The sequence below is a fragment of the Pagrus major genome, chromosome 6 (assembly GCF_040436345.1).
Source record: "Pagrus major chromosome 6, Pma_NU_1.0".
Taxonomy (NCBI): domain Eukaryota; kingdom Metazoa; phylum Chordata; class Actinopteri; order Spariformes; family Sparidae; genus Pagrus; species Pagrus major.
Genome location: NC_133220.1, coordinates 22,331,855 through 22,356,600, shown reverse-complemented (window position 1 = coordinate 22,356,600; position 24,746 = coordinate 22,331,855). Strand labels below are relative to the sequence as shown.

The 24,746-nt window shown below is 41.7% G+C and overlaps 2 protein-coding genes across 4 annotated transcripts; one reads left to right on the top strand and one right to left on the bottom strand.

Moving 5' to 3' along the window:
• Window positions 1-278: 278 nt before the first annotated feature.
• Window positions 279-19,227, top strand: LOC140998418 (transmembrane protein 198-like). 3 transcript variants are annotated; one of them, XM_073468702.1, is made up of 5 exons: window positions 279-629; window positions 15,709-15,948; window positions 16,208-16,783; window positions 17,944-18,092; window positions 18,209-19,227. In XM_073468702.1, exons 2-5 carry the CDS (start codon window positions 15,795-15,797, stop codon window positions 18,356-18,358), a joined length of 1,029 nt encoding a protein of 342 aa, XP_073324803.1. In that variant the 5' UTR covers window positions 279-629; window positions 15,709-15,794; the 3' UTR covers window positions 18,359-19,227. The 3 variants fall into 3 exon arrangements, with proteins under 3 accessions (XP_073324803.1, XP_073324805.1, XP_073324806.1); XM_073468704.1 differs by lacking the exon at window positions 279-629 and adding an exon at window positions 13,176-13,621; XM_073468705.1 differs by lacking the exon at window positions 279-629 and having other exon boundaries at window positions 15,639-15,948.
• A 361-nt stretch (window positions 19,228-19,588) lies between these two features.
• On the bottom strand, window positions 19,589-23,967 carry mmp19 (matrix metallopeptidase 19). Its single transcript, XM_073468912.1, has 9 exons — window positions 23,881-23,967; window positions 23,684-23,769; window positions 23,435-23,565; window positions 22,549-22,758; window positions 22,208-22,453; window positions 21,241-21,366; window positions 20,701-20,865; window positions 20,487-20,614; window positions 19,589-20,401 (listed from the first exon to the last, which is right to left on the bottom strand). The coding sequence occupies exons 1-9, from the start codon at window positions 23,965-23,967 to the stop codon at window positions 20,171-20,173; spliced, it is 1,410 nt and encodes a 469-aa protein (XP_073325013.1). The 3' UTR covers window positions 19,589-20,170.
• Between the last annotated feature and the right edge of the window lie 779 nt (window positions 23,968-24,746).

The following is a 24,746-nucleotide window of genomic DNA, read 5'->3' as shown; positions in this document are numbered from 1 at the left end:
TATTTACTTTAAAACTTAAAATAACTCGGCATTAAATGAATGCAGGAGGAGCTCAGGTACAGCTAGCTAGCTGATTGAAGCAGCCTCATCTGTTGCTGTGCCCCCCCCCCCTCCCTGCCAACGGACCAACTGACGACGCCGCCTGGATGGAGATAGCGAGGGGATCGCCTCCGGGGAGAGAGAGGGAAAAACTTTTCCTCCTTTGTGTTTTTAAGTGGCGTTTACTTCAGAGCAGGAGAAGGGGAGGCGTGTGAGGGAGGATCGTTCAGTTTTTCCACAGTTCCTTGGTGACGGGAACTCCAACGGTTGACCCAGTCTCCAAGTTGTGTGAGGCTCCGCGGAGAATGGAAACTAGCTAACCCTCCTCACGTCCGCGGCCAGAGCCCGTCTCTCGTTTTCAGACATTTGCATGAGGCAGGGGTTAGGAACAAAACCATGCCGCTGTCGTCGGTTTAGTTAGGTCACTCCGTGAGTTTTAAAAAAAGAGCCTACAGGGAGAAAACCGGTTCTCCCCTTGTGCTCCACCGCCGCTTTTGTGTGTGTGAATGGTGGGGGTGTTTTTCCTGTCTGACAGGGCCGATTGTCAAGGAGAAGTTACCGATACAGCTGCCGAACAGCCGGGCTCATCGGTAAGTTTTTAAAAATCACTTTTACTGAAGCTTCAAGTGTATTTTTGTGTGTGTTGGCAGATGTCACTGGGCTACTCTTCGCTTTAACGCCAGAGGTTTGGTTGGCTGTAATTATTATTCTCTGCCAGTGGACATTTGAATTCAGTTAACTGTCATAGGAGACAACAGCCTCATACTGCATTGCCGAAGATGATTGATTACAGCCGAGCGATCCCACCTCAGATCACAAACCGATCAGTGCCAAACTCTACAGCTGGAATTGTTTCTAATAACACGTAAGCAAGCCAGGCTGCTCCCATAGCTGCTCCCCCTGTAAAGCGTTTTAAACTTCAGTCACATACTGCAACTTATCCTTCAGCTTGTGGGGACAAAGACATAATGATCCAGGGTGATTTTGGGCTTTATTTGTGTGCACTGAACCAAGTGTTTAGCCCAAAACCCCTCAGTACTGTGCTTGAATCAGTACTGGCTACCAACTCCAGGTACTTAAGCAGAAGTTGTGCTAGTGGAAGATGGTTAAGTAGCTCTTAAGAAACAATTAAATTCAGCACTGATTTGTTTAATTTTAATCAAATTATATGTAAACTCCACTGATTGGATCACTTAGAGAAACTAATCGTGTGTTTCTTTATTATCACCCAATGCATAAGCATAACTATATGGTATCATCCTATCATATAAGCATTTCATCGCCTTTTCTGGCCCACATAGCGTGCAAAAAGTCCCGGCCCTGTGGTTCTGCTGTGTGATCCAGACTAGGAGTGCCTCTTGGCTTTTTGGACAGTGTGATGACAGTCTACAGGTCCTGTCTTTACTGGTCTGTAGTTACACCCCCTCACTGAGCCCCCCTTCATCTACTTGACCTAAACTCTGTCAGCCTGCACCAGATGGTTTTGCCCCTTTTGAAACAGCAGAGAGGAAGCCCTTCCCTGCTTTGGGGGAAAAAGAGACGGCAGGAAAGGAAGCATAAAGAGCAGGGGTTGATGAAAGTTGGACTGCACATGTTGTTTGCGTGGTACCTTTTAATTAGCAGGGACGGGAGGCTCTCATTTTTTGTCTCGTCTTGCGAATATGCTCACACCATGTAGACTTCTCATTTTTAACAAGTTAACACAAAAAGTACAATTGAACTCTGAACTTTATTGAAAGTATTCTAAGCAGCTTTCAGGGGGCTGTTGTTGGAGAGAGAGTGAGCACAGTAAGAGCAGCTGACCAGCACAGCAAAGTAGGAATTCCCATTTTATGAGGACAAACTTTAATTTGAAGTTAGGTAATTACTGTGTATGGATCGGCTTTCTTCTTTAAACATGAGCAGTCTTTTTTTCCTCTTAAAACAACATGGCCATAAGCTAAGGTTTATTCTTTTGATTAAGGTACTGGCTATATTTATTAATACAAAGTGAAAATAATATACACAATTCTTACTTTTTAGATGACATTTAAGAACAAAACTCTTTGGAAATTCGGGGAATTTGTAGTTTTACGTTCAGCTGTTGTACATCTGAGAAAAAGATTAATTCATTTGCCATCTGTGGTTAGTTTATAACATGATCTAGTCATTAATTCATGAATATTTGATAGAAACAAGTGACCGATCATGTGTACTCAGTGTCTCCTCTGCCGTTAGTTGTTGTCATATGTAGGACATTGTTCAAGATTGTTCATTGTTCAAATGGTCACAAAAGCACAGTTCAGTTTCACAAAGACACTGTCATGTAATGATTATTTGGGTGACTTTAACTTAGAAGTCTTCACAGTTATTGCATTAGCATACTTCAGCTCTGTCAAGCCACATGCTCAGGCCTCCTACATCTGTCCATATGCGCCGCACATGGCCAGATCTCTGAGGAATGACTCAAAGCTTGTCATTATGAATAAGAGCCATACAGTACAATCTGTTCAAGATTGTGGTCTGTGGTCAATCCAATAAGAAGACAACATTGCTCTGTACCTTTGACTTTCTCCTCTTATCAGGAAGTGCATCATGGGTGTATTCTTAAAAGATACCTCAAGGAGTACTTGATTAAGGGAGCTTCTTAAAAGTGAATAAAAGTGAATCTATAACGGTAATCTTAATCTCTTTGTATTGAGGTAGGGATGCACGATATGGATTTTTTACAAACGAAACAGTAACTGATAACTACCTGCTTCCCATGGCAGATACCGATAAGATAACTGATCATTTTAATTTTTTTATCTTTAAAAAAAAGTTCCTAACCTGTAGTTTAACAATTAAGGATAAAAACTGAGATATAGTGAGCAGAGACAGATAATCTAATATTTCAGAGCTCTAATAAAATTTGTTGTGTTCAAACTCGAGGGCTTTTTCCCTCCTCTCTGAACCCTTGCAGAATATATATTGCGTACTACAATTGTTCCTCTTCTCAGTCTTTTCTGTGTGTTTATTTGCAGATTGCAAACCAAATGTAAAGGTGCATACCGCCACCCACTGTGAGTGTGTAGATGCAGCGCTTGTTAAGTCAATGAAAGCAATTTGGCTACATACAATTGTCTTATTTATCAGCTGTAATTTCACAGGTACCAATAATTAGCACATAATATAAATGTCCTTATAAACTGTCAGAACGATATATATCGCGCTAGGTTGTGGACAAAACAAGACATTTGAGGATGGCATCTTGGGTTTTGAGAAACACTGATCGACATTTTTCACCATTTTCTGACATTGCATAGATCAAAAAATGAACTGATTAATTGAGAAAATATACAGATTAATTGACGATTAAAATAATCATTAGTTGCAGCCCTAATCATGCAGTTCATTCTGATTTTACTTCTCAAATGTCCAATTTAAGAAGCCTAACTAAAAGAAGAACTGACATGACTGAGGAGTAACTTTGACTTTGTGTTAGGCTCAGAGATGGAAGGATCTGGAGACTCTTGGGTGCAAGAAAAAAAAATCCATTGTCACATGGAAACCACATAAAAACTGATACCAGTCATTTCGCAACATCCATCCATAGGCTACTTATAGCACTTTAAACATTGGTTATAGTTATGACATGAGAGCAGAGTTGGAAAATGAAGGACATGCGTGATATTTTAGGATCATGAGATCGCTGTAGGAGGTACAATTATTGTCGAGTGGAATTTGACAAAGAGGGTTAAACGTCGGCTCTAAATGATAGAGCTGCAGTGGAAGCGCTGCAGACATATATAGGCACTGCACGGAGGTCTGAACCACCACTGACTCCTCTTCTGCCACTATAGCAGACCTATCTACAAATTATCACACTTCAATCAGTGGCCTATTCGAACTTAGTTTGGCACACTGCCTGAGCAACTCTTCTTGCTTGTTCAACAGTTTGATAAAAGCGCTATAATAGTATCAACACACACCAGTCTTCAACTCTACTTCATACAGAGGTCAGCACAACCCTGGAACTTGCGTTGGTGTCTTGCTCAAGGACACAAATGCGCAATGGGTGGTTACATTTAGGTTCTCTGTACCAACCTAGTGTTCATCAGCCGCATATATTATCTGGTACACAGCGCTATACTGTCATGCTCTCACTGACATATGGACATCAGACTCCATCACACCGCCTACTAAATGCTGCTCTGCACCACAAACCCTAATAGAGCGTTGTGGAACTGCCCCTCCTTGCTGCACACACTGTATGCTCCTTCTAACTCCAGCTTAGTGCAGCATAGAGAGTTAACAGTGATTAGTCCTCACCATGGATTTTACCATGTTAATGACCATGTATATTTCTGATGTACAGTCCACACGCATGCACCATTGACATGTGACTCTTTTCAAAAGGCTCCTCATTGTGTTTCTGATCTTTTCTTCATGCCTCTCTATAAGTAGCTCTCTGCAGTCTTAAGTTGAAAGGCCTCTATTGTTGAGACTAAACTCAGGCAGGCGTGAGATTGAGGGATTATGAGGGGAAAAGACTAATAAAATATTGCCACAAATGACCATTATTGGGGTTTGTGACCAGAGGGCAAATGATTTGGCAGTGAGAGTTATAAACTTGACTCTTTTCAATGATCTTTATTCGGAAATTGGAGACTTCAATAAAGTCCCATAATTACCAGTGAGATTACGACTAAAATATGGTCACTTTATCTGCTGCCAATTGGGTCTTTTAAAAAAGCTGTTGAGTGCAACCAAATATTGCAAAATGAAGATGAACTATTATAACTTTGTTCAGTGACCAAGATCCAGGAACTCCCAACTGTGCTATGTGCAAAATAAAGTTGTTTGGGTGAATTAAAGCAGCTTTGGAATTGGGAGACAAATATTTGTGCAGAAAATTGACAATTTTAGAGAGTTTGCGGTCACAAATATGTGGAGACATTTCAGGTCTGCGCAGGGGAAAACCAGCCCTGTTAATGTTGATTCTGATCACACTTGGTCCTAAAACTGCCCTTTAATGATGTAAAATAAGAAGTGGAAAGCTGTTTTGACAATGCAATGAGGACGCACTGGGATACAATCGCTCAAACCACATACAAAGGATGAGTGAGGGACATATGAAGATTGAGCATGCAAAATTATCCCATGATTCACATATAGTGAACTTTTTTGGTGTGCACAATAGAGCTTTTAAAACAGTCGATTTGCCTATGCCACGCACTCCAGTGAGGTTTGCATGCAAGGGGAGTGGATGTGTGTGTGTGTGGCGAAGGATAAATCTGGATTAAAAAATGAAATGAGAGGAATATAACTGGTATGTGACTGGTGAATGTGATGGTAGAGACCTGTGGCCCTGGCAGGTGTTGACTTGTCCATATAAAGTCTGCATAGAAGTAAACAACAATTACAGTAAAGCAGTCGTTTACTGAGCATTTGTTGTTCTCATGCTCCCTCCAACAATGCTCATACAACATTTCCAACAGAATCACACAAGTGAAATGAGAGATGAAAAAAAGAGAAACCAGAAGTTAATGCAGAAGTTAAAATATAGGAATAAATATATATAAAATAGAATAAAATATACAATATTGTTCTCGGGTAGACTGGTGTACAGTGGTGGTGAACAGAAATGCACATAAACATCATCATCAGTGCATCATTGTGGTCTGAATATGGCTGCATGGAGCTCAGTATATTGACAGTAATTACAAAACCTCTGAGCATTCAAAGTCTGCAAAAGGAAAAGTGTTAACTGACTATCATGTGGTGCTTTGTTCATTATGCAAGTTTTTGTTCCCCTCTGTGACACAATAGCAAGTGTTATTTGTAGATTAGCCTGCGAGCCAGACAGATTACAAGCTTGTTTGTAGTTGACAATGCTAACTTTCTTAGCAGTCCAGAGTCCTTGGTAGCTGCCTCGTGTTTTCCAGTCTCAGATCCTCAGTTGAAATCAGGGGAGAGGTGTTGTCGATGTAAAATGATGTTTTAGTGTTGATGATCCAGCTTTTTGTCCCTGTCTCTACTCCGTGTCACTAACACAAAGGTCAGTTCCTGCTGAAACCTGATGTTCCACTTCCTCTTCTGGTCCTGAGCTTCCTGCTGTGGAAAGACAGGAAGCTCAGTAGTGCCCATATGATGTCTTGCTTAATATGATCCAGAGTGAAAGCAGATGGTATTGAGATGATGAGCATACATTTATCCATGTTTATCCAGTGTTAGGCTTAGCACAATATGGCTCACATTTTAATAACCCCCACTGTGACAGCGTTATTCCCATGGTGCCTGTTGTCCGGACTCAATCAGTCTCTCAGCTAATCCGGGCGTCCAGCACAAGGTGGCATGATTTACGGGTGCAACTGCAGAGCGCAGACCCCAGTGCATCTCACATTCTTGGTAGCGTCTTCCAAGTGACAGGCAGCCAAGTCATAACACTGCAGGTTTTCAGCTTCTCAGCTGGCCCTGGCCATCAAGTCGGAGAAGCTCTTGCAGAATCCTTGGCTCTGATCACACACACACACCCCTTTACCAAACACACCCAAATTAGCTATGTGGGGAACTTTTGGTCAGCCCAGCCCGTTCCTCAGCAGCTGAGCACTACTCAGCCCCCCTGCAGTATTTGTTCAGGGGGAGTATACTCTGGGGCTAGTTTTTGTTTCAAGGGCAACATAATGTTCCAAAAGCTCATCTGCTAAGCTAAGTGACTAGCTAATGTTACTAATGGTTATCTAAGACACTGAGGTGATTATCAAAATGATCAGAAACACTATATATGAAAACAAATGGCACCTCGCTCGTGAGTTGATTATCAAGAAAACAAAAAAGCTGAAAAAAACTTTATACAAAAACGACTGATAAGTACCATTAACAATTTCCACCTCTTTGGTCTATAGTGAAATATCTCAATTACTATCGGATGTATCCCCATAAAAATGTTTGCACAGACATTTAAAGTCTCCAGACTATGACCCTTCCTGACTTTGTTTATGCTCTGACTTCTTCTCTAGCATCATCACAAGGTAGACATTCTTGTTTACAAGTGGAATATTTTGACAACTTTTTGATGAAGTGCTGTGAAATATACCACCGATTCAAATGAGAGGCTAAACTTAGATGGTGGACCTAGTAAAAACACATGCAAAACACCAGCATGTTAGTATTGTCGCTGTGCATGTGAGCATGACAATATTAGCATCTAGATCTATTAGCAGCTAAAGCCTCACAGAGCTGCTACTCTTCTTCTTGTTGACTTGTATTGAATTAGTTGCCAGGCGACTTTAGCTTGTAGAAAATTCAGCGTGGAAGCATTGGCAGGTTTGGGGGCCCTCTGGAGAGCTCAGTCAGTAAGATAGATAGTTCTGTTTCGAGTTAGGACCCCCTCCCTCCATCACTCACCAGCCCTCTGAAGGCACATACTTGGCACCCATCTTAAACCAAACACTCGGGATCTACCAGTTTCCTTGGTGCTCTCAGCCATCTTTATGCAGTCTCCCTTTTCGTCCGCATGGTTTCCTCTGAGTGCCACTAGAGGTCACAGCATGGGCCTCAGAGTCTTTGTTTTGCCCCATAATGGCTCTATTCTCCCTCAGCAGCAAGGACTTCCAAGCCTGCTAGACATAGGACACCATTGTGACTCACAGAGGGGTAACATGAGGCAGAAGCACAGAGATATGGGAGTATACATGCGTGAGTTTATTAAATTACTTTTAAAATGGTGTTGAAATATTAACTAGTTCACACTCATAGTGCTAGCGTTACTGGCAGATCCTGACAAAAAGTTGTTTTAACAATCGGAATATAACATTTAACAGTAACCAAATATGTTCTGAGGTAGAAAGGACAGTAGATTTTATTACTTTGTACTAGCATTGATGATGATCTAAATTCAATAAGCCGACCACAAAACAGTCATTCAGAGTCATGGCCCGTTACAAGCAATAGAGGAAGATGCCAGTGTCCAATTACAGTAATTACTATAAGAATGAGCTACTGTGTAATGTGATGTGTCACTATTTTATCTACCCACATGATTTAGTACAAAGCTGTATTCAGATTTGACGTGCTGTGTGTTAAGTACAAGAGACATCAAATAACTTTTTGTCTTGGTTCTTTGGAAGATGAATGGGCTCTAAATAGACATTATTCTTTTATACTTTAGTGGTGTAGATTTAGTTAAATATCTTTATAAACCCAGTGACAAGTACATGATGCAGTTTGTTGTGTAGCAGAAGATGAGCTTAATCACTCATGGTTGTTAAAGTTTTACATGTCTCACGAGGCACAAAGGCCAAGAGTTGCAGACAGAAAAGGGTCACAGCAGGTAAAAAGGGGAAGGCTTTAAGAGCTGAGTCAGACAAAACGAGTTCTACAAATGACAGCTGGCAGATTCAGGTGTTTCATATCCAGACAAACCAGGTGGCTTCATGCTGCAGTCATGTCATATTGAAGAAAGGCCAACTGGGGCAAAAGGATCTGGGCCAAACCAAATGCACTCAACATCAAGTTTAACTCAAAGCCTTAAGTAAACTGTATCTACTGAAGTCTGTTGGCTCATTTTTTTGGAAGTACACATGAACCTTTTGACAGTTCCACATTATAAAATCAAAAAAAGTTTTTCTCTCATGCGACCGAGACCAAAGAGCGAAACAAAAGCCCATCACAGTGAGGTTACTGTCTCTGTCAATCCATTTTCTAACCTCTTATCCTTTTCAGGGGTCACATGGAGGTTGAGTCACTGGTTAATGGACAAAGGAAGCTAGTCTATCACCAAGACAAAAACACTGACACTCATATTCACACTGACTAGAAGTTTCAAAGATGTTGACCCTTACAAATATGAAGAGCTGTCATATTCAAACCCTTTCTTGCTTGACTGTGCTAACTGTGTGTAGTTTTGCATTATCCACCGTAGAGTTTGGTTCTTCATTTGAAGTTGGCTGGTGTTGATGTGAAGGCTATAGCCTTGATTGTCTACAGAGATCTCTCAAGCTGTTCTCATTTCATGAGAAAAGTTACTATATTTTATGTCTGTCTCAGTCTATCCAGTTTGCTGTTATTACAGAAAATAAACCTAACCTTGTTGACTGCTATCTGTCTATCGGCAAATAAGACTACATTTACCGAGAGCAGTGGCCAATTTATCTGTTGTGTCACATCACATTCGCACTGGCACATTTATGAGCTTTTGGCTCATCTTCATCAGTTTGTAAGGCTATAAGTACTGAAGATTCTTAGCATTAACTAAATAGTTGTAGTACAGGGTGAAAAAAGGCTTTTGAAGCAGTAACTTATCATAATGATTGAAGTAGTTTTCTTTCAAAGATAGTGTAATGAACGACTTTTAAACAGTTCAGTTATTTTTTTCTAATAAAAATTCCTTTGTCTGTTTTTTATTTAAACATTGGTTTCAGGCCAGAATTTTCATGACCAGTCTTTAATTCAGGCAATTTTTCCAACCTTTAGCTGATATCAGTATCGATTGCACTTGGTCCATCTATTAGATCCACAGGTCGTTTTATAAGCAAAACCATTGTTTGTTACAGAGTACTGAACATGTCTGATGAATGACTAGTCTTAGCAGATTGGGATATTTTTATCAGCTCTTAACATTAAATCATACTCCTAAACTATTGTACATATTATCTCAATTTCAGCTCAACTGGCCACGTGTACATATAGGACATATTTCTCCTAAATTCATCTTTAAAAAAGAGATATGAGACAACGCATTGTCACTGATGGAAAGCAGAGGAGAGAAATAGGTACTGGAGAGCTGCAAGTGACTAAAGAAGAAAAGAAAACTTTCCAGTGGACTCTCATTTTTTCCAGTAAAATCATTCATAGGCAGGACATACAAATTACACAGCCTTGTGTCAGAGAAAGTCTAAACAAATGAGGCCCATTTCATTGAGAAAATAGATTTGAGTTGAGTAAATTTCCAGGTAAAAACGGAGACGTGGAGGACAGACAGGGTGGAAAGAGAAAGACCTGGCAAGGAGCACAGAATAAAAGCAGAGCAGACTGTTCCTGACTGTTTGTCTCAAGTAGAAAACGTGAGTTAGCTGTAATCGGATCTCAGCTGTGGTGAGATCATACAGGAGGCCTGCCAGCAGCAGTCCACCCATAAGCCTTTAGCCCCACTGCAGCCCTCTGTGGCTCTCTACAGGCCTGCCAGCTAAAATATCATTTATAATTTTTCAAGTACTAGTCGGTTAGCTTCCTATAAATTACAAAGTAGTTGGAAGTGAAATGTAAAGCCCTAGAAAAAATTGTTTTTAAGCTATATTTTGCAAGCAATTATAAGAAAGTGGGCTCTGTACAATTTTAGATTATACTTTAGCTTGTTCTGTCCTGTTAGAAACATGTATTTCACCATGTATTGTGAATCCTTGTGCACAAAAGGGGCACCAGCGATTGTTTTGTTGAAGGAAACTCTCCAATTTTCATATCAACAAAACCATGATGACCTTATTTAGTGTTATCATATCAAGTAGGCTGATTAGTGAGTCACAGCTTAACCCAACATGTACACCAGGCAATTACAGAGGATAGCACAATGAATTTCAGCTTCTTCCCTCTGGACGTAGGTTTACAGACAAAAGGTGGAGAATCAAGCAGTAAAAAAATAGCTTTGTTCCAGCAGCCTTCACTTAAATGAAGAAGTCATAGCAAGATTTGCACAGATGCTATAGAAACAATATCTATCGCACCTTTTTGTGCTAAATATACCACATCAAATGCATCGTCACAGAGCTCAAGACAGGGCTGTTACTTGTAGCTAATGAAAAGTCGACATTTTGGAGATGCATGTTTTTTTGATTGTTTTTAGTTTGTTTTTGCCAGACGGTAACATTAGATGCTCTGCAGTCAATTTGGACATAGATACTGTGTTACTAGTTCCTCCTTCCCAAGTAACTCTAAAAGCATAGTTGGCTAAGATAAGAGTTTATTGATCCCCCACCAGGGAAATTAACTTGTTAGAGCAGGTCAAAAGTCAGAAGCAGAGGGGGAGGGGGAATGATTGAATGATAAATAAAAATGAAACGAGTTAAAGCAAGACAAAGACAAAAATAGAAAAGTAAAATTAAAACAATAAAAAAAAATAATATTAAAGCTTTTTTCAACTTCAACTTCCACATATACAGATATGACCAAGATGTATAACTGCACTGGATTATTGCAACCATAACTGTAACCCACACACAGTGTGTACTAAAACACACACAAAAAAGTCAAAAATATATACACATAATTGCAGAGTCTTGGACTGCACAGGATACAAACAGAAATCGCACAGGATAGTTGCTTTGTGTAAATATGAAGCTATGTAATATATGTCTGCAATGTAATACTATGTATTTATTATATAATAAATGTGTATATAATAAAACTAGATTATTTTACTATTTAAGCCAATTACTCTTCTCGGGTGACACACCACAGATGTGTTCATGACAATAATGATTCAGGGAGATCACATGAGAGCACAGCGGAGCTCAAGTATCTTCTATCTGCGGACACCACACCTACTACATGTTTCACCCTTGAAGAGGTTAAGCACCAAAACTACAGGGTTAGGAAAAGATCTCAGGGGGAGTGTGTCTTGTAGTGAAGGAGGTGTGACGTGTTGACTGTGAAACTGCAGCTGGACCCTGCTCAGAGGCGCCATTATGGATCCAATTGCATTTTTTCCCCTAACTCTTCTTCTGATTGGCGTACCCTGATATTCTGACCCTTTCCATAACCAATCTCCTTCCTCATGTCTGAACCCAGCCAAGGGAGGCAACCAATCAGAGGCAGAGTAAGGTGGTTCTGAGCCAGAAACGCAGTGGGTTCAAAGCAGAGCCCAACAGGGTCCTGGCCCATGAATTACAGTGGGCGGATGTTTGTTTGGTGCCTGATAGTGATGCGCGGATCGACACCCGCGGACACTGCGGATATAAATGCGGATCGGTCGGTCCGGGTCCTACAAATGCAGATTAACAGCGGATGGTTGGATGGAGTGTGTGAAAGCATACACATTAAAGTGGAAAAAGTGATACCTTAAGGTTCACTTTCCATCAGGCACGAACGAGCAGACTAGACTCTGCAGGGTCCAGTTGTCTTCAGCAGAAGCTTTACACAATGGAGGCATTCAAGATCCGAGAGAAAATTAAAAGAGGAGAAGTAAAAACAAGAAGAAAGGAAGGGCAGAGGAGCTCCGTGTGGGAGAGGTTTAGTGAAGTAGTGAACCAGGACGGGTCCAGTGCTGGGTATGTCATCTGCAACAGCTGCGAGGCGCTGTACGTGTACGACAGCCACAAAACTGGTACCTCCAACATGGTTCATCATGTGTGCACTAGAGGCAGAGGCCAGCCGGGTCAGGTGAACACCTCCTCCTCCCTCCGTCGAGACAGCAGAAGATTACCACAGGACATTAAATCAAAGCTGGTAGATGACTTCGTGGACATGTGTTGTTTGGATACGCGCCCGTTCGACATTTTCACCGGTAAAGGGTTCGCCCAGGTGGCCCAGACGCTGATAAACATCGGGGCTAAATACGGTGCTGTGGACGCTGAAGGCATCCTCCCCCGGCATAAAGCGGTGTGTGACAGGGCGAAGCAACAGGCGGCTGCAGACAGGGAGAAACTCTCTGGAGTCATCCAAAAAGTGATGGAGGACGGTGGGATCGCCGTGACTCCTGATACGTGGACAGATGAGTTGAGCAGGAGGACGTACACGGTCCTCACCTGTCACTACATCAGTGAGAAGTGGCAGCTGGAGAGTCGCGTCCTGGCCACAGCCGAGTTTGACAGTCAGAGAAAGACGAGCGAAAATATCCACGAGCGAATAACCAACGTGCTGATGAATTATGGGATATCGGCGGAAAAAGTAGTTTTTGTGGGTGACCAGGTGCCTGACATACAGGCCGCGCTGCGGACCTACCACTGGATCCCGTGCGCCTCACACACCCTGAACACGGTGTTGAGACTCGCGTTCAGTGAGCAGGACGCACCGGAGGGCATGGCAGATGTGCTAGAAGTGTTGGATAACTGCAAGAGCCTCGTCACGTTTCTGAAGAAAACAGGAGCATGTAGGAGTTTAGCGCACACTCTCATCCAAGAATGTGAAGGACGCTGGACCAGTAAAGTCCACATGTTGGAGTCCATAGTGAGACAGTACAGTGACATCAGACAGCTCCTAGAGGACAGAGACCAGCTGCACAGGATGGAGGGCATCTTTCAAGAGCAGCTCACACACCTGATCGACTTCCTCACTCTCTTCAAGTTGGCCATGAACGAGCTGGAAGGAGACAGATACCCCACAATCCACACGGTGCTGCTCTGGTTTCTCAAACTCAAGAAACACTGCGAGCCCAACTGTGGAGATCCATCATACATGTTCCTCCTGCGGGCTCAAGCATCCAGCCTGCTGGAGGAGATGATGCTCCCGACTCCCACTCACAAGGTCGCCACGTTCCTCTGTCCCAGGTTTAAATCACTGAAGATGTTGACACCTGAAGAGAGAAAAGAAGTGCAGAGGCAAGTGAGGGCACTTATAGATGAAGAACCCAGCCTGAGCCTGAATGCAGCAGAGAACACCTTATTCACTGACCTATCATTAGGATCAGGTACATTTTTATTTTTCATCCTGTATTAACCAACTTAGTACCACTGTACAAGGTCCAATTACAACTAGGAGTAAAAAACATGTTAGTTAACTGAAAAAAATAGATGTACAAGAAATGTCTGAAGATTTAGTCGTTGTCAGTTTGGTCAAATTTGTCAACAGGACAAGCATGAGAAGGCATGGGGCATATATTTATTGATACTGGGATGTCTACATGACTGTGTGACTCAACTGCCTTCACAGTATGTGTGTGTTTGTATTATGATACCTATTCTAGACATCTTAAATCTTGCCCCCTGGTAAATACCCGCCAATGTTATAATAAGAAAAAAGAAGAATAAATAACATAATAAAATAATTACTCAAATTAATAAAAGCTAAACCAAACAATAACTAAACTGAAACAAACAAACCCAATTCGGAAACTAACTGAAACTAAATTGAATTGAAATAAAAAAACAAATGAAAAATACAAAACTATAATAACTCTGTTACTGTGTACACTAGCTGTGCGGCTGTGCGCATTAAGGAGCCTAATATCTCCTGTTGTAGGTGGTCATGAAGTCGGACAAGCCAAAAGGCAGAAGGTGGACTTCACAGAATGGGAAGACGAGACCCCCAAATTTATGGATGAGGTGGAGGAGTACTGCTCTACAAATTTTCAATTCGAGGAGTCATCAGAAGAAAATTTGCTCTGTTTCTGGGAGAAACAAGACCGCTTCCCACGGCTGCAGCACCTCGCAAGGAGAATCCTGTGCATCCCTGCAACAAGTGCTGCAAGCGAACGTTCATTCAGCTCAGCACAGGCGAGGTGGAATCATCTCAGTCCTGGCACTGTGGATGCTATTTTATTTTTGCACAGTGCAAGGAAAAAGTAGCTTTGGCCATTATGTTATATGTTTAGGATGGACCTTTTTTTGTTGGACAGCCTGCAAATGTTCGTATTTCTTCTTACTGTTTGTGTTCGGGAAGTTGCAGTGGCATTCAGAATTTTATTTTGAAGAGATAATTGATTTGCCTCAAGATCCCAGCCTGTGTTTGGACTGCTGAATGCGTTATGATTTATTGCTTATTTATTTTTGTGCATCAGCCAAAGGTTATTATTATTTTTTGTATATATATATATATGTATTATTTGAAATTATATGTGTTCGGGAAGTTGCAGTAACACTCAGAAAACAGAATTTTGATGTGAAGTGCTTAGACCTGTCTGTCTGTGTTCAAGCTGACAGGTCTAAGCACTTCACATCAAAATTAACTTTTACTTTAAATAAATGTTCACATATTTAAAACCAGCTAACTTCAGTGTAATATGTCACCATGTCATCATGCTTTCTTATATCCATATGAATGGTGAAGTATAATCCTGTGTGCATAGCCACAGGAACATAATTTGAATTGCGGGTATTGACTGTTCACACCCCTTTTTTTTCCTCTACTCACCCACAAGGTCGCACATACAGTCCAGGTTCATACACTGAAAATGTTTGGCATAAAGCAGCCGTCCTTCTAATAAATCCTGAGCTCCATCAGAGCTTTCTGACAAAATCTTCTTCAGGAGATAGAAGTTTAATTCTGCTTCTTTTGTCCTGTCAAGTTTATGACTACAGTTTTTAGTTTTGCTGCTTTAATGTGCCCTGATATCTGCTGCAGTGACATCACTGCACATATGGAAACATTTAAAATAACTGAAGCCAGCCCGTAATTAAGTAAATTGTTAAAGAAAACACAGTACAACAAACAATAACTATAGTTTAAAAGGCAATATAGGGACACATCGTTCCGCTACATCGGAACAAATGATTTAGAGTGGGACATCAGAGCCGATCAACACTTCACTAATGCCACGGCATGCAGGGTTGCACTGAGTTGCTTAGCTTTGTGTGTTGAGTTTGTGGCAGCTGCACATAGACACAGCTGCCAGGAAGAAGTCATAGATGACTTGAAGATTTCACGCTTCCCGTTCCCTCAGTGGTACTTAGCTTTTCTGTGTTTATCAGGTTAAAACTTATGTTTTACTTGACTGATATTCAGCCACACTCTTGCTTTCCTTTTCCACAATTCATCACATTTTTTCTTCTCTTACAGTCGCCAAAGCTGCTCAGATGGACTTGAGATAACACACCAGAAGTTCTACCCTTGTCCCGAACTTCCGCCTCCCACATTCACCCAGAATGGCAGATCCCACTGGGCTGAGCTCTGAAGGGGCCGGGGCAGGCATCGCCGAGGTCGATGCCTGCAGTCTGGAGATAGAGAGGAAGTATGATGTCATCCCTGCCGTCATCTGCTCCATGTGTTGCCTGTTTGGCATCATCTACTGCTTCTTTGGTGAGGATCCCTGGCGGCTCATAGACCTTGACATCAAGCAAGATGAAGTTAATGTTTTTTGGATGACATAACACACCATCAAAATGTCACGTGTAACTGTAAACTTATCTCCATTGTGCATCCTTCAAATATATCAGATTGAGTTGGATAAACCTGTGCGTTCACCTAATGTCACTGATTTTCTCTGCAGTGTTTGTAGGTTTTAGTAGGCATATTCTGTTTCTTGTTAAAAATATGACGTTGTTCTCTCTTCTTCCAGGTTACCGCTGTTTCAAGGCCGTCATGTTCCTCTCTGGTCTTATGTTCGGCTCCGTCATCATCTTCTTGCTGTGCCACAAGGAGCACGTGCTGGACACTCAGCTGAGCGTGGAGGCCAGCGCTGGTATAGGCCTCGGTATAGGCCTGCTGTGCGGTTTGGTCACTATGCTGGTGCGAAGTGTCGGCCTCTTCATGACGGGCCTGTTGCTGGGCCTCCTCCTGGCCCTCGCTGCCCTGCTGGTCACTCACCAGTTCTACACTCCAACCACAGTCTGGGTCCCACTGGGTGCACTCCTGGGGACAGGCATGCTGTTTGCCGTGCTGACACTGCAGTGGCAGAAGCTCTTCACCATGCTCTCCACGGCTGTGTTCGGGGCAGCTATCATGACAGTGTGTGCTGATTACTTTGTGGAGATGCTGGTTTTGGCCACGCATGTGTATGAGTGCTTGCGCCTCACACCGGGGCCACCTCTCTGTTGGTACAGCTGGGTCATTCTGGGCATCTGGCCCGCCCTCAGCATCATAGGAGTACTGGTCCAGTGGAAACTGACGGACGACAGCTTCTCGCACACTGAGGGTAAGCTTTACTTCAGACCTGTTTATTGGGTCAGAGCACCTGTTGATATGGAAATGTGAAGCTGTGGAGTTGGTGCAGATGCAAAAAGCTATCAGCTATCTTAATGCATATTACTTAATGTATGAAGTAACTGAGAATTCACATTCCTGAACTGGTGATCTATTAAGAATGAACTGATCACATAAAGAGATAATTGTTAATTGGGAGAAACAGGAATTCATGATACATCCTGCATTAATTCAAAGCATTAAATCATCTTGAGTCATATATTAGTTACAAGGTTACAAGGTAAATTTATTGAAATTTTTCAAAACACAAGGCTTTAATAAACAAAGTTTTTAGGGATTTACCCTACATCTGCCCTCTGTTCATTCAATGTTCTCACAGTTATGTTATTCAGAAAAGTGATTTTAATTTTTAAAACACACACATATATATATATTACTGATTTTTTTAGTATCTCCACTTGCAAATATGTCAAATGAACAACAATCTAATTTGTATGTAATATATAAATATATCCAAACTGAAGGCCAAAGTCAGTTCTGCTGCTGGTAGAGAAAGTCCATCAGAGTGAACATATAAGGGGATGTTAGTAAAAGTGCAAACAAGAAGATACATTAAAAGTGATTAAACAAAAATTAAATCTTTTCAGTTGTTTTCAACCCTGAACCCAAATGCAAAACAGTTACACACAAAAAAATAAAAGTAGGTGCAACATCCTAGTAAATTCAAATTAAAAAAGGCTATGGTTATCCTATTGTGAAAATAATGTTATACTAAAAGACATCACTGTAGCTCTCTTAAATTAAGTCAGTTATAAAGTTTCTTTTATCCTTCACTTAAAGCAACAAAATATAACTCCCTGGAGAAGGATAGTTGATTGTTGAGTCTCATCCCCAGATCAACTTTACCTGCCAACACAAAGCATCAATATTTGATAACTAAGTATCTCTCCAGAAAGTTACATTTTGTCTCTTTCTGTCTGAATTTGAACTTTTTAGCATTTCAAATAATATGAGCCCAGATGTTTGAGATTTAGATTTTACAAACACACTTCCTATTCCTACTGCATCTCTAAAGTCAGTCCAGAATGAGTGTGACTTGATAGATGATAAGTGATGTTAAAAAGCTGACTTTGAATCCTCTTCTCCTTGTAGTCGTTATCAGCCGGAGACAGAAGAGAGTCCAGCTGATGCGGATTCGAGAAAAGGACGCCAAGAAGCGACAGCAGGCAGGTGGGCAGGAAGGCACGTACCGCCGTAAACCCACCCCAGTGAAACGTTACGCTGGGGACCTACTGGCACCGGTCAGTGTCACCCAACATGGCGTGTGCTGTAGATACTGATGCCATTAAATACTTGTCAAGTTGACTCCACGATATTTGTGCACCTTGCTTACCTCTCCCTGTGTTGTTCTTCTCAGAGTTACCTGCAAAGTCTGCGGGACAGACAGATGGGCACCGGCACTTCCCTTAGCAGCCTGGGCACCGCAAACCACACCATGATCGACCTAGACTACGACACCGGGTCCACCGCGCCCCTCACAGCTACAACTCCAGTCGTCAGGGTCTGAGCAAAGCAGAGATGAAGAAGGGACTACGTAGTGCTCTCTGGTTCTCCAACTGTGTTCCTAATGTAGAGTAGAACCAATAAACTGCTCCCCTCAGCTGAGGGTTCATTCTGCCCTTGAACTGATGCAGAGAGAGGATGGATTTCTTCCTGTCAGGATGTCCCGAGAAACAGAATGCTGCTTTAGGGGAGAAGTGTCACTCTATAACCACTGCAACCACTGTCTTTCTCAGAGATACAATAAAAATAACAGATACTAACAAAGTAAGGTCCTTCATTTCCTCTCATCATGTATTAAATACATAAACGGCAAGTACGAGCCTCAAAAACCAGACATTTTTCTGTTTTGGTAGTGAACATTTCGTTTGACATTACATGTACTGTACTTAAAAAGTTAGTCTTTGCCATGAAGTGTTTTGTTATTACCTGTCTTGCTGTTTAACTGTGTGGATGTAGGAAAGTTTTAACAGTATATCAACTTTCATTTTGTGTATTTTTGTAGATGGAGTGTGGCGAGAGAGTCAGATATTACATGTAGTTGGAATCATGGAATATGAAGCAAAAACTAAATAATGCAAATAAACTACAGTTTGTATTTTTAAAGCTCTTTACATGAGCTTTTAGCGGGATCTTTTCCAGCAGCAATCTTTTAATTCTGTGACTTTATTGTGTGTTTTATTGTTGCTCCTGTCAGAAGTTAGACTGTTGTATATGCTTGTGGAGTAAACTTTTTATAATTTAATTTATATATTGACCAAGTACATGGTAGTGTTGACAAAAAGGACAAAAAACAAAGCATGTTTGTCGTTAATTTGTAGATTTTTTAAATAACTATCCCTTTTTTTTGTCTGTTTGAATTTTGCAGGGACAATGCACTTGTTACCTGAATCTGTACATACCTGTTGATAGAAAATTCAAAAATGAATAAATGTGTTTGATACAAATACATTTTTCTTCTCATTGGCTGTGTCAGATAAATTGCACTGTTTGTTTCTTTGGGCTCTTAGCAACACTGGCGGCATTACTCACCAGATTTTTCATGGGCGAGAAAGAGGTCATGGGGAGGATTTCCTACTCTGCAACCGGTCGGAGTTACTTTTTTTCCCAGACAACACAATGAAGGACAGAGTGGCCTTTCATCATAGCAAACATTAAATATTTTTCTTTCCTTTTTGTGGGAATGTTGAGCCACTTTTCTGGCGATAGCAAATTGCAATCAGAAAAACAACTCCTCTGCGGACATTTTGTCTTGTTTAATCGTAGAAAATGTTACATTTTCACTTAAAATAAGGACACAGATCTATTTCACATGATTTCTAACAGACCAGTGTGAGTCATGAGATAATTGACATGTTTAGTAACATTTTAAGAGCACCGAACACACTCAAAAAGATGACTGGTTAAACAAAATGTCCTAACAGAAAGTGCACACTCCCATCATCGTATTACATCTCACTGAAAGTATTAAGACACATAATCCAACACATATGTTAGAGAGAAAAACAGAAGCCCCCCCCTTGATTTCTCCCTGAGATCATACAAAAGCTTACATAATTCTCAGAGTCACAAAAACACACGTTTGTGCTCAAGAACTATAAGCCTCATAAAAATCAGCCTGCTGCGGAGGGCAGGACTAGCTCGGTTAAAATCCAGTGAAATAAAATCAATTCTCACTCCAGTTTTTCTTTTTGACATCTAAGATAGTTCACAATCAATCACTGCTGTTGAGGTTGCCTTGTTGTCAATGCCCCTGGAGTGGAACCAGCACCCCCTGTGTCAGACCTCATGGCGCCTGCTGCCCCCTGATGGTCGACTCCTAGCACCGCATCCAGCGCTCCTTCTTGCTCAGTGGGTACCCTCTGTCTACTCTCAGCAGCTTGTTCACACGCCAGTACTCATCTCCCTTAAAGAAGAAGATGTTGCCGTTGGTCCAGGTGAGGGCGGCGTCCGGACTGGACGGCACCCCAGTGAAGAGCATGGACAGCGGTTTGGGGTAAACAGTTAAGTCTGTGTACTTCAGCTCATCAAACTGCCAGTGCTCTGAACCCTACACAGAGACAGAGACATGGGATTAGAAGAGAGGATTTCTGCAAGAGGAGTCATCAATAAAGTCATATTTTGATCATAGATACCTTGATAAAGACCAGCTTCTTGTTCCTCTCCAGGTACAAGGCTGCATCGATGTTAGGAGGGATCCGTTTGACTGATTTTGGGTAACCGTAATCCAGCACGAACATGGTATACCTCCACACTTTGTTGCCTGAAACAGTGCAAACATTTAGTTCTGGACTCACAGCTGGAGAACACATACATACACATGACAGAGGCATTGGACAACAACTGCACCTTTAAAAAAGTAGGTCTTGTTGGTTCTTTGAGAGTGAACAGCTGCATTCAGGTTGCCGGGGAGCTCCCTCCACAGGCTGCCAATCCTCATCGGTTTGTTGTGTCCCAGGTCGGAGATCGTCCACACATAGTCACCACTGAAAGCAAAGGTTTTCCTCCATGGACCTGGTTAAACAAACCGTGAGCTTCTTAACTGTTTGTGACACATTTTGTGGTCCTAAAAAACACTGTCTTCATATAATGCAATATCAGATATTGATATGTTGATGCCTATTTAGAAAGATCATCATCATCACAATACCCTCACACATACAGGAGGTGAACAAAATAATTCAAACCTGTCATGAAAATGAACCTGGAACAAATTTTTTGACTGATGCACATGCCAAAGATGATTTGTTCTCTGTGAAGCAGATATATTTGTTGTCTCATTTTACATGCAGGGAATGGACAAAATTTATTGAAACATTATTTTGTCTATTCCCTGTAAATCCAGTTTGTTGTGACTGCAATGCACACAACAGTGAATCTATAACTTACCCAACATGATGGCATCCAGGTCGGCAGTGCAGGGGTTGGGGATGTTCTCCGTACCATGGCTGCTTTCTGTGGGAAACAGACTGTCTGGGGTTGTTGGACTGGCTAAAGTGCTGGTGGCGCGTTTGCCTGTAAAACAGAGAAGTTACAGGTTATGTAGGTACAGTTTAAAGTGACTACGAGGAACTTTAATAAAGTTATTATAAATGACCTGTAACAGCAAACGTTATAGTTATTATTAATGCCTTTGCTTTAATTATCTCTGAAGGTAAAAGGAGTCACATCACTCCAATACTAAGCGGAGCGGATGGCCATGTTGACCTGTGTGTTCTTCATGTCAGGTGTGTAGTTGATGATGCGGTAGGTCAGACGGTACAATTATCACATATAAAATCACATATAAATACATTACCTCATGGCGACCCATCCTGCGGTCAGCTAGTCGATTCATTGACAAGTCAAAACAGTTTTACCTTACTGTAAACAGCCCAGCATCACACATCACTGTTAACAATTAATAATACAGAAAGAGGACATGTTGTACAACACAAATAAACTGTGTAATGACGTCACAGTCATAAAACTACAGATGAACATGTCTTTGGCGTATCAGTACTACAATGTCTTGATATTTACTGATGGACACATCAGTGACAGATACATCTGAAATAAGCAAATATCTGCCATAAGATTTATCTGTCAGGCTCTTATCTCAAACCAACAGGTTTGTATTGTTCCCCTAAATACTCTCTTAAGAGAACATGTAACCTCTTAGGTATTTTCTTTGATGCCAGTGAGACTTAACCCTCATTAGGAGGTTAATCTGTCATTAAATCTGCATGTCAGCAGCTGCATGAAGAGACCACATTAGGTGTCAGGTCCAGTCACAGGCACTGATTTATACAAATTCACAATCAATACCAGTCTGTCAGCTCTGATCCAGTGCAGCGGGCCTCCTTGATGCACTCACCATATAACGCCTGGATTCCTTTGATATCATCCGAATGCAGCCTGAAGTTGGCACGGTAACCAGCGTAGACCGGAGCCATCAGAGCGCTTGTGTACTGAGAGTGACCCAGGCCGAGGGCGTGGCCGATTTCATGGGCAGCTACAATACGCAGATTAGTACCATAATATGACCCCTCAGTCCAGAATTCATCCTCATCGAAATGGACAATACCAGACTCTGGTGACTCAGCATGGGCCAGGACATGACCTGCAGGTGGTACAAACAAACAGTTCAAGTGAGAGTTTCGGTACCGCAGTAGCAGTTTGTGTTTCACAGTGACATAATATATTTAATAAACTAACCACGGCCGTCAAATGGGACAGGGCAGCCTTTTTTGTCATGGAAGGAGATCCTTATGTCTGCTCTGCCATAGTGGATCTCTCTGAAGGTCAAAGGAGTCACATCACTCCAGTACTTGAAGGCAGAGCGGATGGCCATGTTGATCTGTGTCTTCTTCATATCAGGTGTGTAGTTGATGATGCGGTAGGTCAGACTCCTCTTTCTCCAACGACCTGCAAGAGAACGATCCCCTTTTCTAAATCACCACAACAAAATGGTCTACCTCGATAAATGTCTTTTGATAAAGGTTGGAAACATTTTTACACAGAACAAGTGTGGATACATTGAAAATACATCAGGAGGGATCTTTTAATGTCCAGTATTTACAGGAGGAACGATTACAGCAAGAAAAGTTTCTAGTTCATATGGTCAACTGACAAATGTTTGAATACTTTATTGTTGCATGGTCTCTTACTGAATCTTGTGTTTAATGATGACCTTTAAAATCTTGTGCAGTATAAATTTTGCCAGCTCTCCATAAGTAAGAAAGAAAAGATAGAGTAACTTTGACGTTCTCTTTCATAGTACTTTCTAATACTAATAGTTGAGTTTGAACAAGTGGTCTTATTTCTTTACCAGTAATTTCTATTTGTGTGAAACATTTCAGCAGTCTCTCTTTTATGAGTTAAAAGCTGCTGCCTTTAGAGATCAAGTCATTTCTCTGAAAAGTCTACTTTGCTTTTTACCGTTCAAGACTTTGCCCTCACAGTTGTCAGAGTTGTAACAAACACTTTTGTTCTTCACACTGTAGGGACATCTGGACAGAGTAGTTAACCTGTGAGGTTTAACAGACCTATAATTGGCTTCAAAGCGCACAACAACCACGAATACAAACTTGCTGGCACTCACCCAACACTCTATATCTGTGTTGTTTCTTGTTGAAGGGGTCCTCCATGCCACAGCGTGGCTGCCTCATCACATCCAGAGTAGGTTCATCTAATTCTCCAGTAGGTGGCAGATCGTTCACCCTCTGGAAAACCCTGGAGACAAAACAAAACATCTGCACACTGATTTGACAACACAAGGTGGACTGCCCACATCCTCCTCCACTTTTCAACAGACCCTCAACTAGATCCAACATGTGCTAATCTATTTTACCTGAGAGCCTCAATGACCTCCTCCAGGTAATGAGGGTCCTGTGGATCAGCTGGCTCATTCAGGTAGCCATACTGCCTCAAATAGGCCTGTGAATGCGAAGACAGACAACTTATCTAGACAGTGTATGTACTGACTGTTTAGATAGGCATCGTGTGAATGTATGTTTAAACAAATCAGAAAGCAAACTATCATCTTACCTTTGCTTCATCTAGTTCTGTCCACTGCACCACTGCACAGAGTGCTCCACTGAGGCTGAGCAGCAGCAGCAGTCCTGTGTAGTCCATATTCAAGTTTTTTACAAAGGGTTTCTGTCCCAGATATCCAGGGCTCAGATGCTCAGAGCCTGAGAAGTGCTCGGCGGAGCTGCAGACTCTGTTTGTTCTCTGAGCGCTCCAGCAGTTTTTAACACAGCCCGGCGCATGAGTCAGCCCTGTGGCTGCGATGATCCACTCCTGAAGAATGAGGATTGCAAGAGCAGCCAGTTGACCTCAAGCCAACATGTCTGCTGTTAAACTGTACAGCTGCTCAGAGAGGACGTGGAGCTGCAGCAGTGGTCTTCACACTCCACCAGTTTATAAGGTCGAGCTACCGTTTAACTCTCTGACAAAAGGAAGGTCTTCCTGAACAAACTATATATAATATTATTCCTTCAGGGTCAGTGCCATTTAGTTGATCCCTGGTATTAAACAGTACTGTGACCGTTCAATCACGAGCCTAAACCACAGACAGTGTTTTTGCCCTCCACCTCCACATTCCTGTCATTTCCAAACCTGTCCCATCTGAGACAAATATTTATGTTCACTATCCAATTAATCCACTATTGGGCCCATCCTTGATGACAGGTACAAAGGATGGCCCAGACATGGGGTTGGTATGCTATTACATGTTTAAACAACAACAACAACAACAACAACTATATTTCCTTTTTTTGCAAAACAAATGTGGGTATTAAGGGATCAAATCATGTTCAAATGCAAAGAAAATGTTCACTTCACCACCAGAAATACAAAGGTTTGTGATATTACACCTAAATTGATTGACAAGTGTTTAAATGAGCTAAAAC

Coding starts and splice junctions, on each gene's coding strand:
- LOC140998418 (XM_073468702.1), top strand. CDS start 15,795: ATGGCAGATCCCACTGGGCTGAGCTCTGAAGGGGCCGGGGCAGGCATC. Junction 15,949..16,207: donor CATCATCTACTGCTTCTTTG/GTGAGGATCCCT, acceptor CTCTTCTTCCAG/GTTACCGCTGTTTCAAGGCC. Junction 18,093..18,208: donor CTGGGGACCTACTGGCACCG/GTCAGTGTCACC, acceptor TGTTCTTCTCAG/AGTTACCTGCAAAGTCTGCG.
- mmp19 (XM_073468912.1), bottom strand. CDS start 23,967: ATGGACTACACAGGACTGCTGCTGCTGCTCAGCCTCAGTGGAGCACTC. Junction 23,770..23,880: donor CAGAACTAGATGAAGCAAAG/GTAAGATGATAG, acceptor TCGCATTCACAG/GCCTATTTGAGGCAGTATGG. Junction 20,615..20,700: donor CAAGACCTACTTTTTTAAAG/GTGCAGTTGTTG, acceptor GCACTGTTTCAG/GCAACAAAGTGTGGAGGTAT.